The 23,835-nt window shown below is 42.6% G+C and overlaps 1 protein-coding gene across 1 annotated transcript in view; it reads right to left on the bottom strand.

Moving 5' to 3' along the window:
* Nucleotides 1-23,835, bottom strand: part of sema5a (sema domain, seven thrombospondin repeats (type 1 and type 1-like), transmembrane domain (TM) and short cytoplasmic domain, (semaphorin) 5A) — a 244,463-nt gene that overhangs the window by 154,481 nt on the left and 66,147 nt on the right. Inside the window, exon 2 of the mRNA XM_041184817.1 lies at nt 731-946. Coding sequence (XP_041040751.1) covers nt 731-893 — 163 coding nt within the window. The 5' untranslated portion in view covers nt 894-946. The remainder of the gene's footprint in view (nt 1-730; nt 947-23,835) is intronic.

The following is a 23,835-nucleotide window of genomic DNA, read 5'->3' as shown; positions in this document are numbered from 1 at the left end:
AATGAGGCGGGGTGGGGGGGGCGGTGGGGTGGATGCGGAAGAAGCCAGAATTACTGGAGCAGAATGCTTGGTGGTGTGGTGGGTATAGAGCTAGAGGAGGTTGCACAGGTTGGGAAGGGTGAGATAACAAGAAAAGCTATGTCCTACTCAGCCCTTCAAACCTGTTCTGCCATTCAATTAGATTATAGCTGAGCAGTACCTTAACTCCATCCACCCGCCTTGGTTCGAAAACCCTTAATGCACTGGTCAACAAAAATCTATCAATTTCAGATTTTACAATTTTCACATATGTACTCATGATACAGAATGGTTCCAGCACAGAAGTAGGCCAATCAGCCCATCATATCCGGCTTTCTGTAAGTGCAACTTAGCTAGTCCCAATCCCCCGCCTTTTCTCCACAGCCCACAGAAGCATAAAATGCTAGGCAACACTTCCCACCTGGAACACACATCAAAAATTGCCACTTAGGTACCTAAAATGAGAAAGTATTTTGCTTCTAAATGCTAATAACTCTCTGACAGGCAAAATAAATCACCAACATTTTTTGTTTGGGGTGTCAACAGAAGATGAGCTTTCCTCTGTACAAATTCAGCTGTATATTACATTTTAACTTTATTAGCTCTACTCAATAGAAAACTATATTCTATTTGACAGGTTTTCAAAGAAATTCTATAAAATTGCATCATTCAGCCTCCCGTTCACAATGCTGACAGGGCGCAGTGCACTCACCTCGATGAGTTGCAATAGGATGTTCTGCTTGATGACACTGTAGGTGTTCCAATGAAACAGATGACCCACTGCTTCCGTCTCCTCCGACCACCACAAAAAATCCCTGAACACCAACTAAAAATGTCCAAAACCAATTGGTCTTTATTGGAGCCATGGGACGCATAGCAATTACTTCCCAGCTGGCTTTACGCTTTTACTCTGTGCATCTGAAAAGACCTGCAACAAAAAATAAGCAATGATGAAGCTCAAGTCTTTCGATACATAAAATGTTTTGTTGCATAAAATCTAGTTTCAAATACTGAACAATATAACTCCATTCATGTATTAGTGACTTGGTGTGACTTCATTGGTACTATTTTGAAACGATGTTGACACTTGGTATAAAAACTAAAATGATGCACTGTTAATTGACAGGTCAACATTGCAGTTTTATTGTTCCTTCACTTGTATTTTAAAAATGTTTTCTTCAGGTGTGTGCATCGTAGGCAAGGCCAGCATTTATAGCCAATCCCTAATTGCCGTTCAGGAGGTATCTCTAAAGTTTTTATACAAGACTAGCTTGCACTGATGTATGCAATGCTTGCTAAGCTCTTATTATTTTTTCACCACAGTTTGAAAACCTTACAAATAAAAAAGTTTTAAGAAAAATAATAAGCAGGCTAACACTCCTACTGTTTCACTAGAACTGGCCTTTTCAATGTGGCAGCTGCATCTTCCCACTTACCCACAGTCAGATTTGGTTTCAACACAGGCGTTTTATTTTGCAATGCATATATTTCCTCTCGACTTTCCCAGTGTGATATATTTATCAGCTTCTGTCACTGATTTAAACAAGGACTTGGAAATAAACCATTACAGTGTATTTATTGAATACTCACTATTGACAAGTTCCTGAATAACTAACTCACTGTTTCATCAGCTCCAGATATTTCCCAGGGCTCAATATTAATATTACATCTTTACAATTTGTTGTGCAAAATGACTAAATCTTAATAGGTGTGTCTAAGTTCAGCCTCTTCCTGGTGAATACAATTTTGGAGACTCACAAATCAAAATCCTTGTACAGATGGTCAGATTTCAATATTGTGCAGGAAACACAGGAGTGCTAACCAAATTCAAGACTTTCATACTGCTGTGTTCACAGAATACCAGAAAAATCAACTGTATTTACTTTTGGCTACCATAGTGTTTATTGTAGAAGGAGAACCTTGTGTAATTTGAATATGCTCTAAAATTAACTAGCATCATTTATGGGGGATTCTTTTCAATCTCTGAAATTATAATTGAGAGATTTAAGGGTGCTTTATTCATCTTTGAATACTACAGTTCGAATTTATACATTATATTGTACATTAACTTGTTTCTTTTTCCTACTCATTATTGAAAAGACAGCAACCAACACATACTTCATCAGCTCCAGGCATTTCTCAAGGTTGGGTTACATTCTGATCAAGAGAGGAGTGGAATACTAGTTCAATAACTTTACCATTATACTACTATCAAAGTCATAATATCATTAATATCATTCAGTCATTTAATTATTTCCCATTTTCAAGCTAAGAACCTCATTCTATTTATTCTTATGTAAGTGCTTGTGTTGTTCCCCACCACCTTTCCTTTACTGTTTCTTCCTAAATACTGTTCATCTGTGAAATCTTCCAATTCTGATGAAAGATGTAAATTTGAAACATTAATTTCTCTTTTCTCTCTGCAGATGCTGACTGACATTTTGCATGTTTCCAGCATTTTCTGTTTAGCATTCACCTGATCAGCATCTGAAGTTTTGTGCTTTCTGTTTATATTCGAACAGTCCTCCACTTTTCCACATGCTCTTGGATGCAAATGCTATGCACATCAGTTCCAACTGTTGAGTTGGTTAACGCTCACTTTTGCATCCTATCCCTCTATACCTCTCACTTTGTCTAGTCTGAGGGAGATTATGTCTTATGTCACCTGACAATCTTTCTCCCAACTTTTTTTAATTAACAATGCGGTAAAGTGAAGTACTGTGTACCTTCAAGAGAACGCAAGTGGACTAACCATGTGACAGCACTGACCAATCACTGTACAGCATGGGCTACTGGTTAACTGGAAGTCTAGAGCTGGAGGTGGTTGTGGGAGTATGCAAGGATTTAGTGCTCTGCCTTCTGTTGCAATAAACAATTAGTTTGTTCTTATGTCTGTCTCCATTACTGATAGCGAGCATCAACTAACAAGTGTATATGAAGGCGTGCAATTCGAGTTTACTCAACTAGTGAGCTCATAGACTGAAGACATAAAAGACACCCAACTATTATGCAGAGAACATTTGCAGGTACACTGTGGACATTTTTTTTAGTTCATAGGATGTGGGAGCCGCTGGCTGCACCCATCCCTAACTGCCCTTGGTCAGAGGGCAGTTAAGAGTCAACCACATTGTTGTGGATCTGGAGTCACATGTAGGCCAGACCAGGTAAGGACTGCAGATTTCCTTCCCTAAAGGACATTAGTGAACCAGGTGGGTTTTTACGACAAGCGACAATGGTTATGGTTATCATTAGATTTTTAATGCCATATATTTATTGAATTCAAATTCCACCACCTGCCGTGGTAGGATTTGAACCCGGATCCCTGGAGCATTACCCCGGGCCTCTGGAATACCAGTCCACCACTTTCTTTGCACACTGACCATTTTCCAAAATTAAACAAAATCTTTTAGAAAGAAACAAGACAGCAGTTCAACAAGGAAAACTTTACTTTTATATCAGAACCATCCATTCCACACTCTGCAGTGATTACAGCTCTCACATTGTTCCTATGTTTGTTTTGTCGTTCTGCGCACTTCAAAATGACAGTAAGATATCAATGCTGATACCACATTCAATACTCCCTCTCCCAGATTTCAGAAATGAGTGATAAGATAATTGGAAATTAAAACTGCATTGGTATATTACACTCCCAGCAGGCAGTAACTTTGCACTTTTGTGAGATGAAAGTGAGTTCAGGCGATTTCCTAGTCGCATTTCCATTGGATTTGAACTTTTTTGCCTCCAGTTGTCAATTCAGAATTTTGCACTCAAATGTATACTGCAAGCTACTTGAATTCAACATTATATCCATATTTAGGAATGTGTCATGCAGGGCAGGGATGAAGTGCAGAAAGAAAATAGACCCCGATATGTTTCAATTCTGCAGCCATGCTACACTTGTACTTTATTTATGTTAGATCACTGTTTACCACTGGGAGCCCTAATTTTAAACACAGTTCTATAATATATATGCAATAGCACTAGAAGCTCAGACACCATGGAGACTGATCAAGAGGAGGTATTTCTCCCTCTTCGTTAGAAGCACAGTGTCACCATCAGCAAAAATTGGCAGCCGCTAGTGACGCTAGTCATCGCAGCTTGCTTTTTCTTTAACCATAAATATTTTAATTCTGTTATGGCCTTCTCACAACACTAATGGTGGGAGTTCAGGGCCTACATGTTCTCATAAAGGTGAAGGGTAGGACCAACTAGTCCAGGGAACCCTGGATGTCAAGGGATATGGAGAATTGGATAAAGAAAAAAAAGCAGGCTTATGGCAGATACAGAGGGCTGAAAACAGCGGAAGCCCTAGAGGAGTATGGAAAGTGTAGGGGGTTACTTAAAAATTTAATTAGGAGATCGAAGAGGGGGCATGAAAAAACATTGGCGGGCAAGATAAAGGAAAATCCCAAGCTATTTTATAAAAATATTAACGGCAAAAGGATAACCAGGGAAAGAGTAGGGCCCATTAGTGACCAAAGTGGCAATCTGTGCTTGGAGCTGGAGGATGTAGGTGAGGTTTTGAATGATTACATTTCTTCCATGTTCACTATGGACAATGTAGGTGTAGAAATCAGGGAGGGGACTGTGAATTACTTGAACAAATTAGCATTGAAAGGGAGGAGGTTTTAGAGGTTCCTGCGGGCTTAAAAGTGGATAAATGCCCATTGGCTCCTTTTGAAACATAGGGCAGAATCTTTACGTGCGCTGGCCAATTAAGGCCTGCCCAGCTTGACGTGCACCCGGCACTGCTCAGCGCTGCCTGTGCAGGTGGGGGGAGGAGGGAGAGTCAGGGCCTGCGCTCTTCCGTGCATGTGCACGAACGAACGCAGAAATCTCCCTGAGGCACGGAGCTGCCCCAAGGAGATTAAGTTCATATTTCAACTGTGAAATAAAGAGAAAAAAATCATTCTGACATGTCCCTTCATGTGCCAGTGTCACATGAGCTGGGATATGTTTATGAAGTGAGCACAATTTATTTATTAATTTAGTAAAATCTTCACAAAACCTCATCCCACCCATGATGAGGTTTCATGAAAAACGCAAAGGCCGCTTGGGTTCTTTGTCTGCCTGCTAACCTTAAGGTTGGACAGGCAGCATTGAGAATTAGTTTATTAATGGCCTTAACAGGCCGTTGACAGTTCAGCGGCATGCAGCTGCGTCAGGTGCCCGCCTGCCAAACGGAAGATCGGAATGACGCGTGGTGATGTCGGGACGCACGAGAAAATTCTGCCCATAAATATATTTGGACTGGGAAATGGTATCCACAAGGAATGGGATACTTTCTAAATTAATCTTGTTGTGACCAGCCAAGGGGGTTGAATAAAGGAGAGCCAATTCATCTCTCCTCACCCAGGAGCATAACAATTTAGGGGAACCTCACCCGGGTCCTGGTCGTAACAGAGGGCAGTAATTTTCGATCGGCGGGTGGGCACACACCCAACCCCGGCTCAAGCATGAAATAACGCGGGCGGGATGAGGTTTCCAAAAGCAAATAATATTAAAATAAAAGTTTTTAAAATGTAATTAATAACACGGCCCTGCTCATGTGACATTTTTCATTACGTTGTTTTTAAATTAATTTTTTAAATATCGCTTCATCTCCGAGACAGCTCTGTTCCTCAGGGAGATTGTGAAACGCTCACTCGCGGGCATGCATGAAGTTTGCGCTCGGCCCACTTGCCCTCCTCCCCCCTCCCACAAAGACAGTGCTCAGCGCTGCCGCTCACGTTTCATGCTGGGCAAGCCTTAATTGGCCGGCCAGCATGAAATCGCATTGCGGTGCCGATCACGGGCGGGGGTTGGCTTCCCGGCTGCCCCCGCCAAGGACAAAATTCTGCTCAGTGTGTATTCAGAACTAAGCACTCTGGAAACAACTAAGGAAGAGGCCTTTTTAGAGCTGACAATGTGTAATGAGACTGGATTAAATAATTATCTCATAGAAAAAGATCCTCTAGACAAGAATGATCATAACATGATAGAATTCCACATCCAATTTAAAGGTGAGAAACTTGAGTTTGAAACTAGACTCTGAAACTTAAATAAAAGCAAGTGATGACTAAAAAAAGCAGAGGAAATTGGCATGAGAGTGAACAAAAAAAGTAAAACAGAGATTAGGATCTTCTACAAGTATATAAGAAGTAAGAAACAAAAACAAAAAAGTGCTGGAAAAACTCAAAGGTCTGACAGGTCCATGGAGAGAAAAACAGAGTTAACATTTCGAGTCCGTATGACTCTTCTTCAGAACTCTTTGGACTCCTACATTAACTCTGTCTTTCCCTCCACAGGTGCTGTCAGGCCTGCTGAGTTTCTAGAGCACTTTTTGTTTTTGTTTCAGATTTCCAGCATCCGCAGTATTTTGCCTATAAAAGGTAAGAAGATAGCTCAAGTATACATTGGTCCCTTACAGGATGAGACTGAGGAAATAATAATAGCAAGCAAGAAAATGGCAGAGCTTTTGAACATGTGTTTTTTATATGTCTTCACAATAAAAGACACAAAAAGTATCTTAAAAATAATGGAAGTAAATCAAGTGGCAAATGGGAGAGAGGAGCTTAAAACAATCACTATCACTGCCGAGGGAAAAGGTACTAGGAAAACTAATTGGACTAAAGGCTGAGAAGTCACCTGGACCTGAGAGTCTGCATCCTAGGGTCTTAAAAGAAGTGGCTACAGAGAGAATTAATGTATTGGTTGTAATCTTCCAAAATTCCCTAAATTCTGGAAAGGTATCACTAGATTGAAAGACTGCAAATGTAACACCTCTATTCAAGAAAAGGAGGCAGAAAGCCGGAAACTGTAGGCCAGTTAGCCTAACATCTGTCATTGGGAAAATGCTGGAATAAATTATTAAGCAAGTAGTAGCAGGCCTTTAGAAAATCATAATATAAACAGGAAGAGTCAACATGGTTTTATGAAAAAGAGAAATCACACTTGACAAAGAATTCTTTGAGGATGTAACATGTAGTATGATAAAGTGCATTTGGATTTCCAAAAGGCATTCAATAAGATATCACATAAAAGGTTACAACAAAAGATCAGAGCTCAAGGTGTTGGGATTGATATATTAGCATGGATAGAAGAGTGGTTAACTGACAGAGAACAGGCTGGTAAACTGTAACTAGTGGAGTGCCGCAGGGAAGAGTGCTTGTTGCCTCAACTATTTACAATCTATATTAATGACCGGGGTGAAGGCACCAAGTATATCATAGCCAAATTTGCTGATGGTACAAAGATAGGTAGGAAAGCAAGCTGTGAAGTGTCTGCAACGGGATGTAGGTAAGTTAAGTGAGTGGGCAAAAATTTGGCAAATGTAGGAAAATGTGAGATTGTCCACTTTGGCGGGAAAAATAGAAATGCAGATTATTTAAATAGAGAGAGACCACTGAATGCTGTGGTACAGAGGGAGCTGTGTGCCCTCATACATGAATCACAAATGTTAGATTCAGGTAGCGCAAGTTATTAGGAAAGATAATGGAACATTGGCCTTTATTGGAAGGAGGATGGAGTATAAAAGTAGTGAAGTCCTGCAACAGCTGTACAGGGCATTGATGAGACTGCACTTACAGTACTGTGTTTAGTTTTGGTCTCCTTACCTAAGGAGGGATATACTTGCATTGGAGCAAGTATAGAAGGTTCACTAAGCTAATTCCTGGGATGAAGATGTTGTCCAATGAGGCAAGGTTGAGAAGCTTTGGCTTACACTCCTTGGAGTTTAGACGAATGAGAGGCAATCTTATTGAGAATATCTTCTGATGGGTTTCACATGATAGATGCTGAGGGAATGGGCTGGATTTTCATGAAGGAGGTGGGAAGTGTGAGAAGAGAAGCAAGAGTTGGGAAGCAAGAGTCAGGAAAGTTCAAGCATTCATAATGAGACAATCTGGCAACTGTATCCAAAGAAACAGTTCCGACAGAATGTTTTTGCAGATGGCCTCATTATGAATGCCTAGCTGAGATCCAAGAATGGCTAATGTGCTTAGCTCTGATCAGGGGCCTGTTTGCACTGCTGCAGAGGGCAGTGATAGCGTTGTTTTAATGATAAATGTATTACTTTGCAATAACCAGATCTTTCTTTTGAAGATTTTTTTTTATGTCTACATGCTTCTTTACACAAGATTAAGAGGTGTGAAGTGAAAACTAGCTCTTTGCCATTGATCCTATGAATGCCTGTTGTTGATTGACAGCTTTTTTGGACCAGGAAAGTAAGGGGCAATGTAACTCACAGGGAATGTTGAATGGCTGTTTTTTTCTGTTCCCAACTCAGGACTAGGCATTCCCCCATGGTTCTTGACTCCTCTGAGGTGCCATGAACCATGTCTACTAACAAGAATGGGCATGACTCCATCCAAACTGCAGGTAGTCTGAAATACTCACCCCTGCAAATGGAGCTGGTAAGGACAGGAGTGCTGTGTACGGGCTTGCTACCCACACTCTTATACTGCTCAGTGAAAATTGCCAGAAACAGGAACAGAGGCAAGAAACCCAGAACCAGGCCTCGTCCATCATTTGGAAAGACCTCCTGACTCAGCCCAACTCCACTTAAATCCCAGCCAGCGTTTCCCTTTGTGGGGGACATAGTTTCAAATAAGGGGTCTCCCATTTAAGATAGAAATGAGGAGGAATTTCCTCTCTCAGGCGGTCGTTAATTTTTGGAATTCCCTATCCCAAAGAACAGTGGAGGCTGGGTCATTGAATATATTCAAGGCCGAGTTAGACAGATTTTGATTGACAAGGGAGTCAAGAGTTATGGGAGGCAGGCAGGAAATCAGATCTGACAATCAGATCAGCCAAGATCTTACTGAATGGTGAAGCAGACTCAAGAGGCCAAATAGCCTACTCCTGCTCCTATTTCTTACATTCTTATAGGTGGGAGGAGACTCAGGTAGAGCTTTATAGACCAGTTGGACTGAATGGCCTGTTTCTGTGCTGTAAATTTAATATAACATGGAGCTATGCAAACAGATGTCTAGAATCAAATGTTTTTTCCTGCTTTCCCTGACACACAGATAGTTGTTACAGAATTGTGTGCATCATGCCCAGCTGCACATTGATTCAGCACACAGGAAATCTGAATTTTCCTTTCCACCTCATGCTTCCTGCAGAATATGCAAGATGTTTCAGCTAATCGATTATAAATCTGACCTGCAAGAACAATAATCTTATTTTGCTAAGGCAATAAACGGTGAAGAATCAACACAGGTCAGTAGGTGGAAAGCAGTGAAGTATGAAAAGGATTAAAATAATGTCTGGATTGATAGCTTTTAAACATTTCTTGCTTCCAGCTAATGATGGTAATCACATCAGAAAGTCGTTCAACAACATTTATGCCGAAAAGCATTTAAAAGTGTACGCATTTACCAATACTTACAATAAGCTAAAGAAGCATGAATTCCGCACAATGAGGGCTTTTGGTGGACATCACCAGTACTGTTGATTATCCATTCCATGACCTGGTATTTTACATTTATATTAATGCTGCTGAGAAGGAACGATTTACAACCAAATGTGAGCCGACTATTTAATCAAGGGAGCCCAGTCCAAGTTTTCTAGTTTGAAAACAAAAGGAACTAGTTCATCTCATAGCACTGTGAACCATTTATTTCATTTGTGGCACTAGCAACATAATCACACCCAGACTAACAACGTTCTCAGCTACCATTCTCCCCATCAGTAACTTTTTATTTTATCCCATTTTCCTTTCTCAAAATTCATTTTTTGTTTTCCCTGTCATCTTCTCTGACTGTATTCTTGTAACGTATTGTTGTAATGTTTAATGTTTAGTTATCTTCTGTTCTCCTGTCACTTACATCTGCCTATCATTCTCTGGTAATCATCTGCAACCAATTGGTGGAAGGTGCAGAGGATCGAATGGAAATGGCGGGGGGGGGGGGGGTGGAATGTGGCCAAAAATATTAATCATTAAAATCATAACATAAAAGCACATGAATGAGAGCACAACAAATCATGAGACAGCAAAACTACAAATAAATTAATTTACTGGAAACTGCATTAACAGGCAGCACCTAGAATTGTCACCAGGTCAAAATCCTGGAACTCCCTTCCTAACAGCATTGAGGATGTACCTACACCACATGGACTGCAGCAGTTCAAGAAGGAGCTCATCACCACCTTCTCAAGATGATTTAGGAATGGGTAATAAACGCTGGCCTAGCCAGCGACAGCCACATCCCATGAATGAATATATTAAAAAAAACATATGATTAGCCCTGACTATAAAAGGGTAAGGATAAGCCAAGTGGAAACAATGAACAGGGAAAAAAGTGAGTCTCAGTCAGTGAGACAGGCCTCAAGAACAGTAGTCCAGGAATATGGAATACCATGCAGCAACTGTAAGGATAAAGTTTATGGGGCAATTATTAACATTTTTATATTAATTGTATATTTGATTATATTTATGTGGTGATTATAATCAGCTGGGTCAGAAATAACAAGTGACAGAAAAAAATAAATTCAATAATATATTGATTAAAGCTTTTCATGTGATTATTTCTCTTGTGAGTTTCTGAGGCCTTTCTGCATATACATTACTTCTTTGATCTTATGTGTAAAGCATAAGAAAACTTGTTTCTCTGCTATAGATAAGTTTAACACCATAAAGATGTTATACAGAAGGATGTATAACTTAATTATGCTTTAAATGTAACTGCTTGCTAGTTGGTGCTTTCTCTTCTACCTGTTGGCAATATTAGTGATTAAAACTCTTGAGAAGCCCAGAAGCAAATTTAAATATTTTAAAATCTAACAAGTACATTCATTGCTGCTAGGACCAGAAAACAGCTGCTGTGAATTCTATGATTACTGCCCATTGGTGCTAAGCCCTACGGTTGACCTACTGGAATTGTACCAAGATCAATCACTAATTATAGTGGCCTTTAGAGATTCTACATTCTGTTGCAAGAATAAATTGCAAAAAATCCTTGTACTTGAAGAGCCCATTACTGACAAAAAGAGCTTACTGACTGCCATGTTAAATGTATCTAACATGTGATCTTATGTGAATTATTACATATCAATCTGCAGTCTCGAAATAGTCACTACACATCATGAATACCTTTACCCAACGTATTGAATTGTGAATGTTTTATGTTTTTTTAATCCACTTTAACACCCTGATCTTTTGGATTTCCCAACATTTTCCATGATTCCAGCCTAGAAATTAATCTGGGACAGTTTTCAGATGCTTACCTGAACCAAGAGTCCCACAGGTCAATGAAAATAGGTCTTTGGGCCTCATTAATGTTCTCAGCCTGAGCTGACCACAGGCAGCTCATCCGAGAGAAGACATCAACGTCAGACCAAGTGCCAGCCAACTTCCTTTCTCTAGTAACGCCCAGAAGGATGGTTTGCATTGGGCTATGCAGAGGGCTGATCACGACCTTTATGGAATCAGAAGAGCACTCCTGAGGCTTCTGCCACCATGATTTTATTTTTTTTAAAACGTACCTGCTGTTGGCAGTGCTAGGAGGTGCTGAAGAATCCTGAAGGAGATATGTTGAACCACAGGAAATAGAAGTACCAAATTAGGTCATTTAAGGATGATTTGGAAAATTACCCCAATCAATCAATTGGACCAATTTGAATCATTTCAGGCTCTGGCTGGATGTCCCGTTTACAAAAATAGCAGTATATATTATGCTGTGTTTTGAGAGTCAAAATATGCATTTAGATTCATGTGTTCCACAGTCATTGGTGCAGGGAAACCTGTTCAACCTTTCGCCAGTGTAATTTGGTCAGGCTACAAAATTTGTGCTAAATTAATGATTGATTCTTTGAATTAAAGTATCCAAAAATGTAGTTTAAATGCTGCTGATCTATAATACTGTGTTTATATATTTCATACCAGTATTTCAATGAAATGTAAGCACAGAGTCTTGCCTTTACTTGCACACAAGCACAGTCCAGCAGCAAGTTAGTATTTGACACCAAGAAGTATAGGTATGTGGAACATAAACATGCAGAGTCAAAAGTCGCATAAATAATCTGTATTATAAATTAAAGAAACGTGCAATTTATGTCTCAAACCCTAATGTACAAATAATTTCACAAATTATAAAAACAATTTTGTTTATAATTTTTAAACATTTAAAATTAAGTGTCTCTTATTGCAACACCATTTTAAGAAGATTACAAAGATCATGTACTTTTTTTAAAAAAAATTTTTTTTTAATCTATATTATCAGCTTTCATCCCTTTGTGGGGAATTTTAACTTGACTGGGTTTGTGAGCGGGTGACGGATTAAAAAAAGCTGGAGTTGCTGGTCCGTCAGGAAGCCAGCAGCAACCCCCGCTGACCTCCGCCTTTGACTTCAGTGTAAAAGAAAACCCATGGAACAGGCTGGTTGGCAATTTAAATATTTATAGTGCTCATCATCAACTTCTTTAACTATGTCCGGGATTTTCTAGCCCTGTCATGGTGGGACCCACTGTGGGAGATTGGTGGACCGAGTGATTCCGGTGGTGGGTGGGGCCGGAAAATCACACCCCACGACTTTTGACTTAACAGCGTAAGCAAGTATTTCCCAGGATTTGTGGAACTCTTCAAGAACAGCAGAATTTGAGGGGGCTGAACATGTGACAAGCAAGGAATGCTTTAAAAATTGAGATTACACACTTGCTCTCTGGGCTGAGTGAAAAGCTTTTGCTCAAAGGACCTCTTCTGTGAAAGTGTGCTTTTGCTGCTCTGGAGGTGATTGCCACTATTTTGGAAGTCATTTCTATTACTTCGAAGCCGCCATTGTTTAATCTGCACTTGCAGCTGTGAAATGTCAGTCCCACATGAGAACTACAGATGAGGAACAAGGGAAACAGCAGCAACAACACCAGCAGGAGCAGGATCAGCCTTCTACTCAACATCTGCTGGTCCATAGGAGAGATGGCATGAGCACAGAGCCCTAGCTTGAAGGACACAATAACCAAAAGATAGGGGTTACAGGCAGCTTCCTGGACATGATTGAACACCAGGAGTCAGGTGGTCGCAGCCATTTGTAACCTCTTGGAAGAAGACCACATGTGGATATACATTGTCAGTGGCTGTCAAAGTCACCACATTCTTAATTTCTTCACCTCTGGCTCCTTCCAGGGATTTACAGGTGACATTTGTAGAAACTCACCAGCTGCTGCCTACAAGCATCATGTTCACCTTGGGCGAAACTTATATGCAATTCTCAACCAATGAAGCGAGTCTGAATGTGCGGGCACACAGTTTTGCCACTCTGGCTAACTTCCCACAAGTCCAGGAAGTCATCGACTACACACATGGCAATCAAGATGCCCCAGACCAGATCATCTAGCAGTCTTTATCAACCAAAAGGAATTCCACTCCCTCAATATCAAGCTTGCCTGTAACCACAAAAAGACTATCAGGCACGTTTGTGTGCAAATCACACCACAAAGCAGAGTTAACAGATGGTTCACTGGAGAAAAGGACATGGTTGATGACACCCATGAGGAGCCCAAACAATGATGCCCAGGAAAGATCAACAGAAGCCGCTAAATTTGTGATAGTGAGCAACCAGGATGGTCACAATGCACTTTAGGTGTCTCGGCAAACCTGGGGCACTCGTCAATCTACACCAGTCCAGGTATTCAGAATGACAGTGGTTTATTGTGCCTTGCACAAAATAGCACAGCAGCAAGGACTGGAGCTCCAGAAGGAGGAAGGAGCTGAGCACACTGCATCTTTGGCAAGAAACATGAGGGGCAGGAGGAGGATAGGGAAAAGCCTGAAAGGGTGAAGGCACCAGCAGCCACACACACAGCTGCAATGGATGCCAAGGATGGTCTGATTCAGGCACAGTTCACTTAGACTGAGGCAGTGCAGCCAGCTGACAAGCAAACTCTGAACCCACCTGGCCTGTACCCAACCCCCAGCCCAAAGCAGGCCCACAATCAACAATTCATCCCTTTCACAGACATCCATTGCTCGCTCTTAACATTTGTCTTACATTCTTCCCACGGCTGAAGGCCAAAATAGGAAAATTAAGCAAATACATTTTTACGTTGTAGACAAATTAAATAAAAATGTAACACATTGTTAAATCACCCCTTGTGCAATTACAATAACTTACTCTTCCTTTTTCAGTCACTTCTACCTGCTTCTACCTCCTGTGACTTCAGCAGATCGGGAGGCAGCTCAAATGCTCTTGCCCAATGACCTCTCAGCTTGGAACCCATGTGGGTCCAACAGAGACTGCCCTACCAGTCCCTGTGCAGGGGTAGATTCGGCCATCCAAAGATTTGGGGCTCTAAGTGAAAAAGAGCAAAGGCTCAGAAGTGGAAGCACTTTAAACAGTGTCACCCTTTCCATGGGCAGAATATTGCTGTTGGCGTGCAGGGGTGAGCCCGACGTCATTGTGCGTCATTTCAACATTTCGTTCAGTGGGCACCTGCCGGAGGCGGCTGTGCGCCCGCCGAATTGTCAACGGCCTATTAAGGCCATTAAAAAAGTTATCTAACTTATTAACAACACTGCCCGTCTACCTTAAGGTTAGCAGGCAGGCAAAGAGCCCAAGCAGCCTTCGCATTTTTCAGGAACCTCATCCACGGGTGGGATAGGTTTCCTGAAGGTTTTATAAAATAATTAAATAAATTCTGCAAACTTCACAAATATGTCCCAGCTTGTGACACTGTCACATGAGGGGACATATTTAAATATAAAGTAAAAAATTATTTAAACAAGTTTTGTTATCTACTTAATCTCCCTGAGGCAGCTCCGTGCCTCAGGGAGATTTCTGCGCTCTTTTGCGCGCAGGCACAAAAAAGCTCAGGCCCCGACTCTCCCTCCTCCCACACAGATAGCATGTTACTGGCCGTGCATTACGCTAGGTGGGCCTTAACTGGCCTGCCTGCGTAAAGTGGCAGCACGCCACCAATTGCAGGCAGCGATTGGCTCCGAGCCTGCTCCCATCCACTCCTGCCCAGCCCACCCACCATAGGAAAAACTCTCCCCCTTATGTTTTTTTTCCAGCCCCCCCTTTCACAACCATCTGCACTTCCCTGCTAGTCAAGAACTGGAAAGCACTTTGCTGCACTTCAGTGAGGTGCTGAATGACCAAGGCTCGGTTTTTCATCAATCCAGATTGTGCAGGTCTTGACCAGGGCCAGCATGCATTTGGTGGCCCTGCCACATCCAATGCTTCCTGCAAGTAGCCATTATTTCCAAGCAGGACTGAGACATCATTGCACTCGTGCTTGAGACAAATTCCTCCAGTCTCTCTCCAGTCACGAGAAGTGCAGCTGGAAAAGCTGACAGGTCCTCAGACATTTCCCGCTGCCGCTCCAGAATTCTCCTCTTTGTTGACAGTTCCCAAATTCAGTATTCCAGATGACCAGAGCTTGCAGGGTCCTGCACCCTCTGACGGAGACTCACCACTGTAACCAACGCCTGCTCCTGCTCACGTGGTGGCCTAACTAGCTGTCCTACCCGTCCCACTGAGGTGTGTCCATTTGAGCTGGTGGATGGTGCATTTGTCATGTGATGATGTACCCTCAGACTGTGTGACCTTCCTCTGAGGAGCATTTGTCCTCCTCCAGCACCACCTCTTGTAGAACTCTTGAAGGGCCTTTAGGAGATGAAAGACATGATTTAGAACTGACAAGGTAAGAGGCTGCTACAACTTCATTGTGTGCATTACCATTTTCAACATCTCCTGACATCAACTCAACATGGGTGAGTGTTGTATGCCATGTGACGGTGCAATATTTAGTTCTGTCTCCAGTAGCTGGGAAAAGCATTTCTCCATCTCCAATAGTCAGGCATGCTTGGGCTTGACTTATCCCCAGCACCTCCTCCTCTGCAGTTGGCAAAATGGAGATGGCTGGAGGGCCAGCTCCCATTCTCTGCCTCTCCTGGTGTTCTGTGCTCACCTGCAAGGATGTCCTAGGAGTGGGAGAAATGGAATATGTTTTAAGAGAATGAATAGAGAACACTGTGGCACACCACTGAGGGACAGATGTGACATTGCATGAGGATTGAGTATCAGTCATGGATCATCAGATGGGGGGTGTGAGAAGGTGCCTAGAGAGAGAAGGATGGGCGCACCTGCAGGGTGAGGTGTTATGAGGACTGCTGTGCAGGAGAAGGCTTGGGAAGGCATATATAGTATAAACGGTTAACAGAATGCATATGCTAATCCATGAGGTAAATGATGATGTAGCACTGACATCAGGCAGTTATCTGTTAGGTGCTCTTGGCAGCAGACAGGTAGCCCTAAGGGTAAATGTGCCTTACCTGTAGCCCATTATGTACATACTGTAAATAGAGTAAACAAGCTAGTTCTTAAGTAAAGACCTACAGCCCTTTCTTATTGGAATCCTGGTTAAGCACATTCTACAACATGGTAGCAGCGGTGGTGGCCCCAATTTAGTCGATTGTTGATGCCATAAGATGAATGCCCACGGTTTAAGACGACCACGATCCCAGCTCGGCACGATACCTCATCAGGCATCTCGGTGACACCCTTACTGAAGATGGGTAGGGATGGCGGCTCTGCAAGAACAGTCGGTGCCCCAATCTTACTCATTTCCAAGACCCACACAGAGATCGCTGCCTGAAGACATGCCGCAAAAATTTTCTAAGTTCCAAGCGGCCTTAGTTCTCTTCACCCACACACAACCAATCCAGGTCAGCTCTTACCATTCTGTTGCAGGGCCAGGCGCAAACCAGATCATTGATAGCCATGTCCCTGGGGCCTCAGAGGAGGCTATTCACTTGCTCCTGACCACCCTGGGCCCAATAACTAATCCTCAATGAGAACAGTCCTTGATGCAGCATCGTCTCAGTCAGCCCATCTCAAGTAACCGATTTCAGTTCACCACCTTGCTATACACCGACATGTCGAGAAAATCCACTTATCTTGCAGGCCCAAACTCACGCCAAAGCCATCAAAACAGTACAAAAGGTGGGAGACCAGTCCACCACCATTTTGAAATGTCTGTGTTGTGGTGCAAAACAACAGCATAGACCACAAGATTACCCAGCAGGAGGCACTGAGTATTTCAGATGCAGCAGGACGGGACATTTCCAGCACTTCTGCTCAATTAGAGTCTCCAAAAAATGGGGCAAATGAAGGCATCACGAAAGTTAAAGCCTATCTCATACTTCCACCGGCATACCCATTACCTGTACTGGCTGATCACGTTCCATAGCTCCACACAATTCCTGTTCAGCCTTCCAACATAAAACTCTAGAGGCCGAAAGAAACAAACCTACATATTAAGGATCTGATTAGTAATACACTATGCCACAAGAAGAAAGATCACAGAGATCCTTTATATCATTTGCAACCAATGCATCTCCCTACTTAGGAACACATGCGTACAGTTAGGCACCATACAGAAAGTTGATGAGATTCTTCCATTTGACACCAGGAATTTCCAGTTTTTTCAAGGACTGGGAAGCTGAAAAACTAATACCATATTTCTCTGCTCCCAGGTGCCATGTAAGTGTGCATGCTCACCCCTAGAAGGGTCCCATAACAGAAGGCTAAGGTGGAAATTGACCGCATGTTATACAGGGGCATTATTTCCCCAGTCACACAACCAACCCGCTGGTGTTCCAGCCTAGTCACCGTTCCCAAGTCTGATGGCCGCCTCCGGTTCTATGTGAATCTTACGTAGTTTAATAAAGCTGTACAGAGGGAAGTCCACCTGATGGCGTCAGTAGGCGACAGTTTGGCCCAGCTTGCCAATAGTGTCCTTTTTACTAAGCTTTATGCAAACTGCGGGTTTTGGCAGATAGCCCTTGACAAGGAATCAGGGATGCTGACAACCTTTATCAGTCCCTTTGGTCAATTTTGTTTTAACCGCCTCCCTTTTGGCATTTCGTCTTCCCCTGAGGTATTCCAATGTACCATGTGAACAATCCTTGAGGGCAAACAGGGTGTTATCTGTCACAAAGACAGCATCCTCATACATGGTTCTATACCAATGGCTGTGTTCAGCTCTTGTAAAGAGTCCTCAAGGCTCTCCAGGAAGCAGGCCTCACCCTGAATGACAAGTGTGAGCTCGCCAGGACCAATATAAAATTCCAAGGACACATATCCAACAGCATGGTATTATGGTCGATCCACAGAAAGCAAAGGCCATTACTGAGTTTCCTGGGGATGGTAAACCAGGTGGGAAAGTTTATCCCTAACCTGACCACGCTCATGGAACCCTTAAGAGAGCTCCTGCCGAAGAGCCAACAATAGTTCTGGGGTGCGCAACAACTCAATGCCTTCCAATCTATTAAAGATCGACTAGTCTCCTTGGATGTCCTGGCGCACTACCCTACTGTCATCACTACTGCTGCTTCCTCCTCCACTGACCTCGGCACTGTTCTTATCCAGCTGCAAAAAGACACTGATAGAAAACCCATCAATGGTGCTTTGAGAGCTCTCACAGAAATTGAATGAAGGTAAGCCACGACTGGCGGTTACATGGGCTGTGGAGTGCTTTTCTGATTACCTGATGAGGCTGCCCTTCCAGGTGGAAACTGACCACAAGCCCCTCGTAACGCTTCTCAATTCTACGGAGATTGTTAAAATGTCCATCTGTATTCAGCGGTTTTGCCTCCGGCTAGTGCGGTACAAATATGCTGCCATCTCTGTCCTAGGCAAGTCAGAAACCACACTGATACTCTCTTCAGAGCCCCAGTCAACCACGCTGTCACTCTCAATTCTACATTGGTCTCAGAAGTTGAAGCATTTTCCTCAACTGTCATGAGCGTACTGCCCATGTCCGCCACGAAGCCCCAGGATGTTCAACATGCCCAAAAATATGCTGAATTTATTCAAGTGTGGGAGTTCTGCCTCCAAGGGTGGTTTAAATACAGCCCCACCGACAGTCTTATCCACAAATACTACGAGCAACGAGCCCATTTGACCGTTACGGACGACCTCTTAGTTTACAACAGGATATTCTTCACATCTTCCATGGAGGTCATCTTGGCATTGCAAAATGCAGAGCAAGAGCCCTACAATGAGTGTGATAGCCAGCATCATACAAGCTGTCCAGGATTTTGACCTATCCGGGCACATCAGCCGCATTAACACTCCAACACCAACGGAACTCTGATACCATCCGTCTTTCCTCACCACCTATGGCAGAAGTTAGGGCTCGATCTTTTTGACTTCCACAGCAAGACATACCTCATGGTTATTATTATTTTTAATGGTTAGAGATAATTAAGCTTCATGCAAGCACATACAAGTCTTCCATCAGGGCCTTTCAGACTGCCTTTCACACCCATGGGTTCCAGGACGAAATTATTTCAGATAATGGGCCCCAATTTGCAAATGAACATTTTCTGCAGTTCATCGTTAATAATGGGATCTCATATATTACCAGCTTCCCTCTTCACCCACTAGCCAACAGGGAGGCTGAGCAAGCAGTCCAGGCCAGCAGCAATCTGATGTCCAAGAATTTGGACTGCTCTCATGCAGGACCAGGCCACACCCCTAGCCAATGGATTCTGTCCAGCTGAACTCCTGATCGGCCCTGTTTAAAAACACAGGTTCCCCTATTGTCTGAGAACCTTCAGCCTCATATCACCCCCACTGGCCATAACCCAGTGAGAGCGAAAATGAACCTTATGGGAAAACTACACCAATGGTAGAATTCCAGATACAGGGTGAAAGCTCTGCTGCCTCTAACACCAGGCCAGCGAGTGTGGATGGGGGGCTGAAAAGCCAAAAGACTCATTCTCACAAGCATGGAGCACCCGCACTCATATTTGATGCAGATGCCATCTGGTACTATAAGAAACAGAGAAGCCCTCATCGCACTTGCCTCCACCAGACCATAAGGTTTCAACTACCACACATGTGGACCAAAGACCATCAAAATACTCCAGAGCCTTCGAAAGGTGTTGGCCCACCCCGAACTCACTCCCAGACCTCCAACCCAGTGGCGCAGTAACTAGGACACACTTGGGAAGAGTGGTGAAGGTGCCCCAGAGACTAAATCTATAGCTGGGGAACTCTGAGGGGGAGGGGGAGAAGTGGAGGCAGTAATGTAAATAGTTCAAAAACAAACATCACATAATTGTCCAAGAGTTGTAATCGTGCTTTATGATTTGTAGGACAGGAGTGATATCTTCTATGAGATATCACCACGCAAAGATAGTTTTGAAGAAAATTGCTGGCAATATTAAATGTTGCATAAACAAGTCAGAGGACTTTATTACAGTCTAGGAGGAAAGTGACTAACTTGAAGAAAGACGTTAAGGATAAAGTACAGCTTTGAATTCCAAGTACCTGACTCCAGAATGCCTACCGTAGCTACAACATGAAAATCGTTTTGTGCTGAACCATCTCAAGATTTAATAGTTTGTCAGCTAAAGTGTTAGCTTGACCCAGTTGTAGCACATTGCTCTATGAGTCAGAGGTCATGTGTTTAAACCAGATTTCAGACTTTTAGTACATAGGCTGGGCTGACATGCCCATGCAACAGTGAATAAATGCTGAATTAAGAAGGTGCTATCTTTCAGATAAGATGTTAAACTGAGGCCCATCTGCATCTCCTGGCTGAGATGTATCTCTCAACTAATTATATCTCTGGGATCTTTCTGTGCACAGAAATTGACTGTCGTGCTTTGACAAAACAACCGTGACTACATTTCAAAAGGTAATTCACTGAACATGAAGAACTTTGGGATATCTTGAAGATGCAAAATGTGCCACATAAACCTAGTCCTGCCATGAGCAAAACTTCCCCTTAGAGGCACACAAAGCCATAGTACAGCATTGGAGAAATATAAGCAGTGACTTTGTCAGCATCCAGAAATTTTAAAATGCTTGATTCAGGAAATCCACATGCAGTAAACTCAACTAAGCTAATGAATGTGTAATTGTATGTTATTGCCCATGTTTGACAGGGCAAACACTGACTCATGTATGCGACTGTAATCATGTACTGATCTGTTGCTGTGTGGAAACTGCTAAGTGTCACATTCTCCAGATTTGACATAAAATGCAGCGTTCCTGCTGGTGTCTTTGAATAAGATTGGCAATTCAAAAGCCCTGAGAATTTTCAGTGGTTTGTCACAGTTGTAAGGGAAATCTTTTGTATCCTTGGTTTGCAGAGAATGGAACAATCCTGAAGTTTGTTGAACCTTTTTTCTCCCATAACATTGACAGATCCTCCTGTATCTATGAGAGCACCTATGTCTGAGCAGCCAATGGTCAGTGTCACATGTGACTAGCTGCTGCATTTGAAGGAGACACAAAAGTATGTTTAGAGTCATCTGCCTCTACATAGGCTACATTCTCTTGCCCTTTTGCTGTAGTGCAACACATCATACCCTTCTGTTGGTATTGGTCTTGCCAGTTGATTTTTTGGACTACACCATCCAACTATACTGAGCCAGCTAACAGCAACATTTTTGCTGCCTGGAGCCTGCTAACAACAGTACCTTTTTGGTATGGTCCTTTTCCCTTGCTGCAGGACATTGGAACATAGGGGCAGGAGTAGGCCATTCAGCCCATCAAGGCTGCTCCGCCATTTAATATGATCCTGGCTCATCATCCATTTCAATGCCTTTTTCCCACACAATCCCCTTAGCCCCCTATGCCATTGGTACTTAAAAGTCTGTCAATTTCTGCTTTAAAACACAATGATTGAGCTTCCACAGCCTGCTGGGGTTGGGAATTCCAAAGATCACAGCCCTCTGAGTAAAATAAATTATCCTCATCTCAGTCCTCAGTGATTTCCCCTTGTTTTGAAATTGTGTCTCCCTGGTTCTAGATCCCCAGTGAGGGGAAACATCTTATCTGCATCTACCCTGTCATTCACTTTAAGTATTTTGTAGGTTTCAATGAAATCCTCTCTCATTCTTTGAAACTCTAGAGAATACAGGCCCAGTTTCCCCAACCTTTCTTCCTAGGACAGTCCCGCCATCCTGAGAACAAGCCTGGTGACCCTTCATTGTATTCCATCTATGACAATAATATCCTTCCTAAGGTAAGGGCACCAAAACTGCACACAGTACTCCAGGTGTGGTCTAACTGTTGTTAGAAAGGAGATATTAATACTTGAGGGGAGGTGTAGTATGAAAAGGTTAACAGAATGGATATGCTAATCCATGAGGTACATGATGATGTAGCACTGACATCAGGCAGTTGTGTGCTAGATGTTCTAGGCAGCAGGCAGGCATCCCTGAAGGTAGACGTGCCTTCCCTGTAACCCACTATGTACATACTGTAAATAGTGTAAATAAACTATGTACACGCTGTAAATAGTTTAAGTAAATACCCTGATACGCCTACAGCTCTTCCTCATTAGAAGCCTGGCATAGCACATCCTACAAAAGCAGAGGACGGGAGGTTGAGCTAAAACCCATGTCAGGACATATTTGAACATGCCATGCCACTCACCTTTCCAGCCCCGACTAGCTCATTAAATTTCTTTGGCACTGTATCCAGGAGCACGGCACCATGCTGACCTCCTCAGCAACTTCCAACCACGAGTTCTTGTTTTTCTGAGGCAGGTTTCTTCCTCCTGTCAGCAGGAAACAGACTCTTGCAGACTGCAGCATCATTGAAGTGTGGTGTATCTCCACAGATCCAGGTTTGGGCATTGCCTAAAGACATCGATAACGCTTCAAGTCTGATCCTCGCAGAGTCACTTTAAATAGCTGAGCTTACATAGTTTGATACAGGTGTTCATTATGGCTGATTGCGTTAACTGGTCATGAAACCTGGATATCAGATGCAAATGTGGTGTATGCACTAAAAAGCCACTGACAAACATACTGCTGAAACTTTTGGGCTTTCAACACAGTGCCAGTCTCTCTGCTGTAAGCAGATCAAATATGTTGAGATCAGCCTTTGTATCCATTTCATAAAAATCTAGAAATGTCAGTGCAGGAGGCCATTTAATTTGTTGTGTTGGTGTTGCAGGTTGCTCTTCAACTGGAGTTGGCTGCTCTTATCTCATCATCTTGCATCTTTTATATTCTTTTTCAGTTACACAATTTTTAAGTTGTGGCATAGCTTTTGTCACGAGACATACTTGTGCCAGAGTATTCAATGCCCTAATAATCCTTGGCCACAATTCTTCTAACTCGTCCCTGTGTTCTAACAACTTTGCACAGTTTCTAGGAATGCACAGGAATAGAAAAACAAACTTTGGTCCAGCTGACAAGCTCCATATCTAGAAACCATCATATCACATGATGCCACTCAAACTCCAGGTGTCAGCCTTGGCTCCATATGCCACTTTTGGCTGAGTTAGGATACCATGGGTTCAAACCCCACTCAAGCCTTGAGCATGAAATCTAAGCTGACATTTTAGATCAGTACTGTAGCTGTACTGTCAGATCTGCTATCATTTGGAGATGTTAACTTGAGGACCTGCCTGCCTCCTCAGGTAATAAAAATCATAAAATATACCACTGCACTATTTGAAGAAGCGCTGGGGAGTTCTCTCCAGTCACCTGGCCAGTATAATTAAAACAGAAGCTTAAACTTGGTTTCTCTCTCCATAGAAGCTATCTGTTTTTATCACACAAACATATCTGTTGATGTGTCACCTTGCTGTTCTTTGAACCTTGCTTTCCATGTTTCAACATTACAACAATGACTACACTTCAAAAATACTCCACAGCTGTGAAGCATTTTGAGATGTCTTATGTCATTAGGGGTACCATATGAATGCAATGCTACATGAATGAAAGAGGCTACATAGAGACAAGTTATTTTGCGTTAGTTTTTTTTTGCTAGCTACAATTTTGAATTTGCTGATACAATCCAGCCCAATAATTTCCTTAGCCATCCGCTCTATTCCATATATTCACCACCTTCTATGTAGTCTTAA

The sequence above is a fragment of the Carcharodon carcharias genome, chromosome 3, assembly GCF_017639515.1.
Source record: "Carcharodon carcharias isolate sCarCar2 chromosome 3, sCarCar2.pri, whole genome shotgun sequence".
Taxonomy (NCBI): domain Eukaryota; kingdom Metazoa; phylum Chordata; class Chondrichthyes; order Lamniformes; family Lamnidae; genus Carcharodon; species Carcharodon carcharias.
The sequence above is the reverse complement of the archived record's forward strand: the minus strand, read 5'-3'. Positions and strand labels throughout refer to the sequence as shown.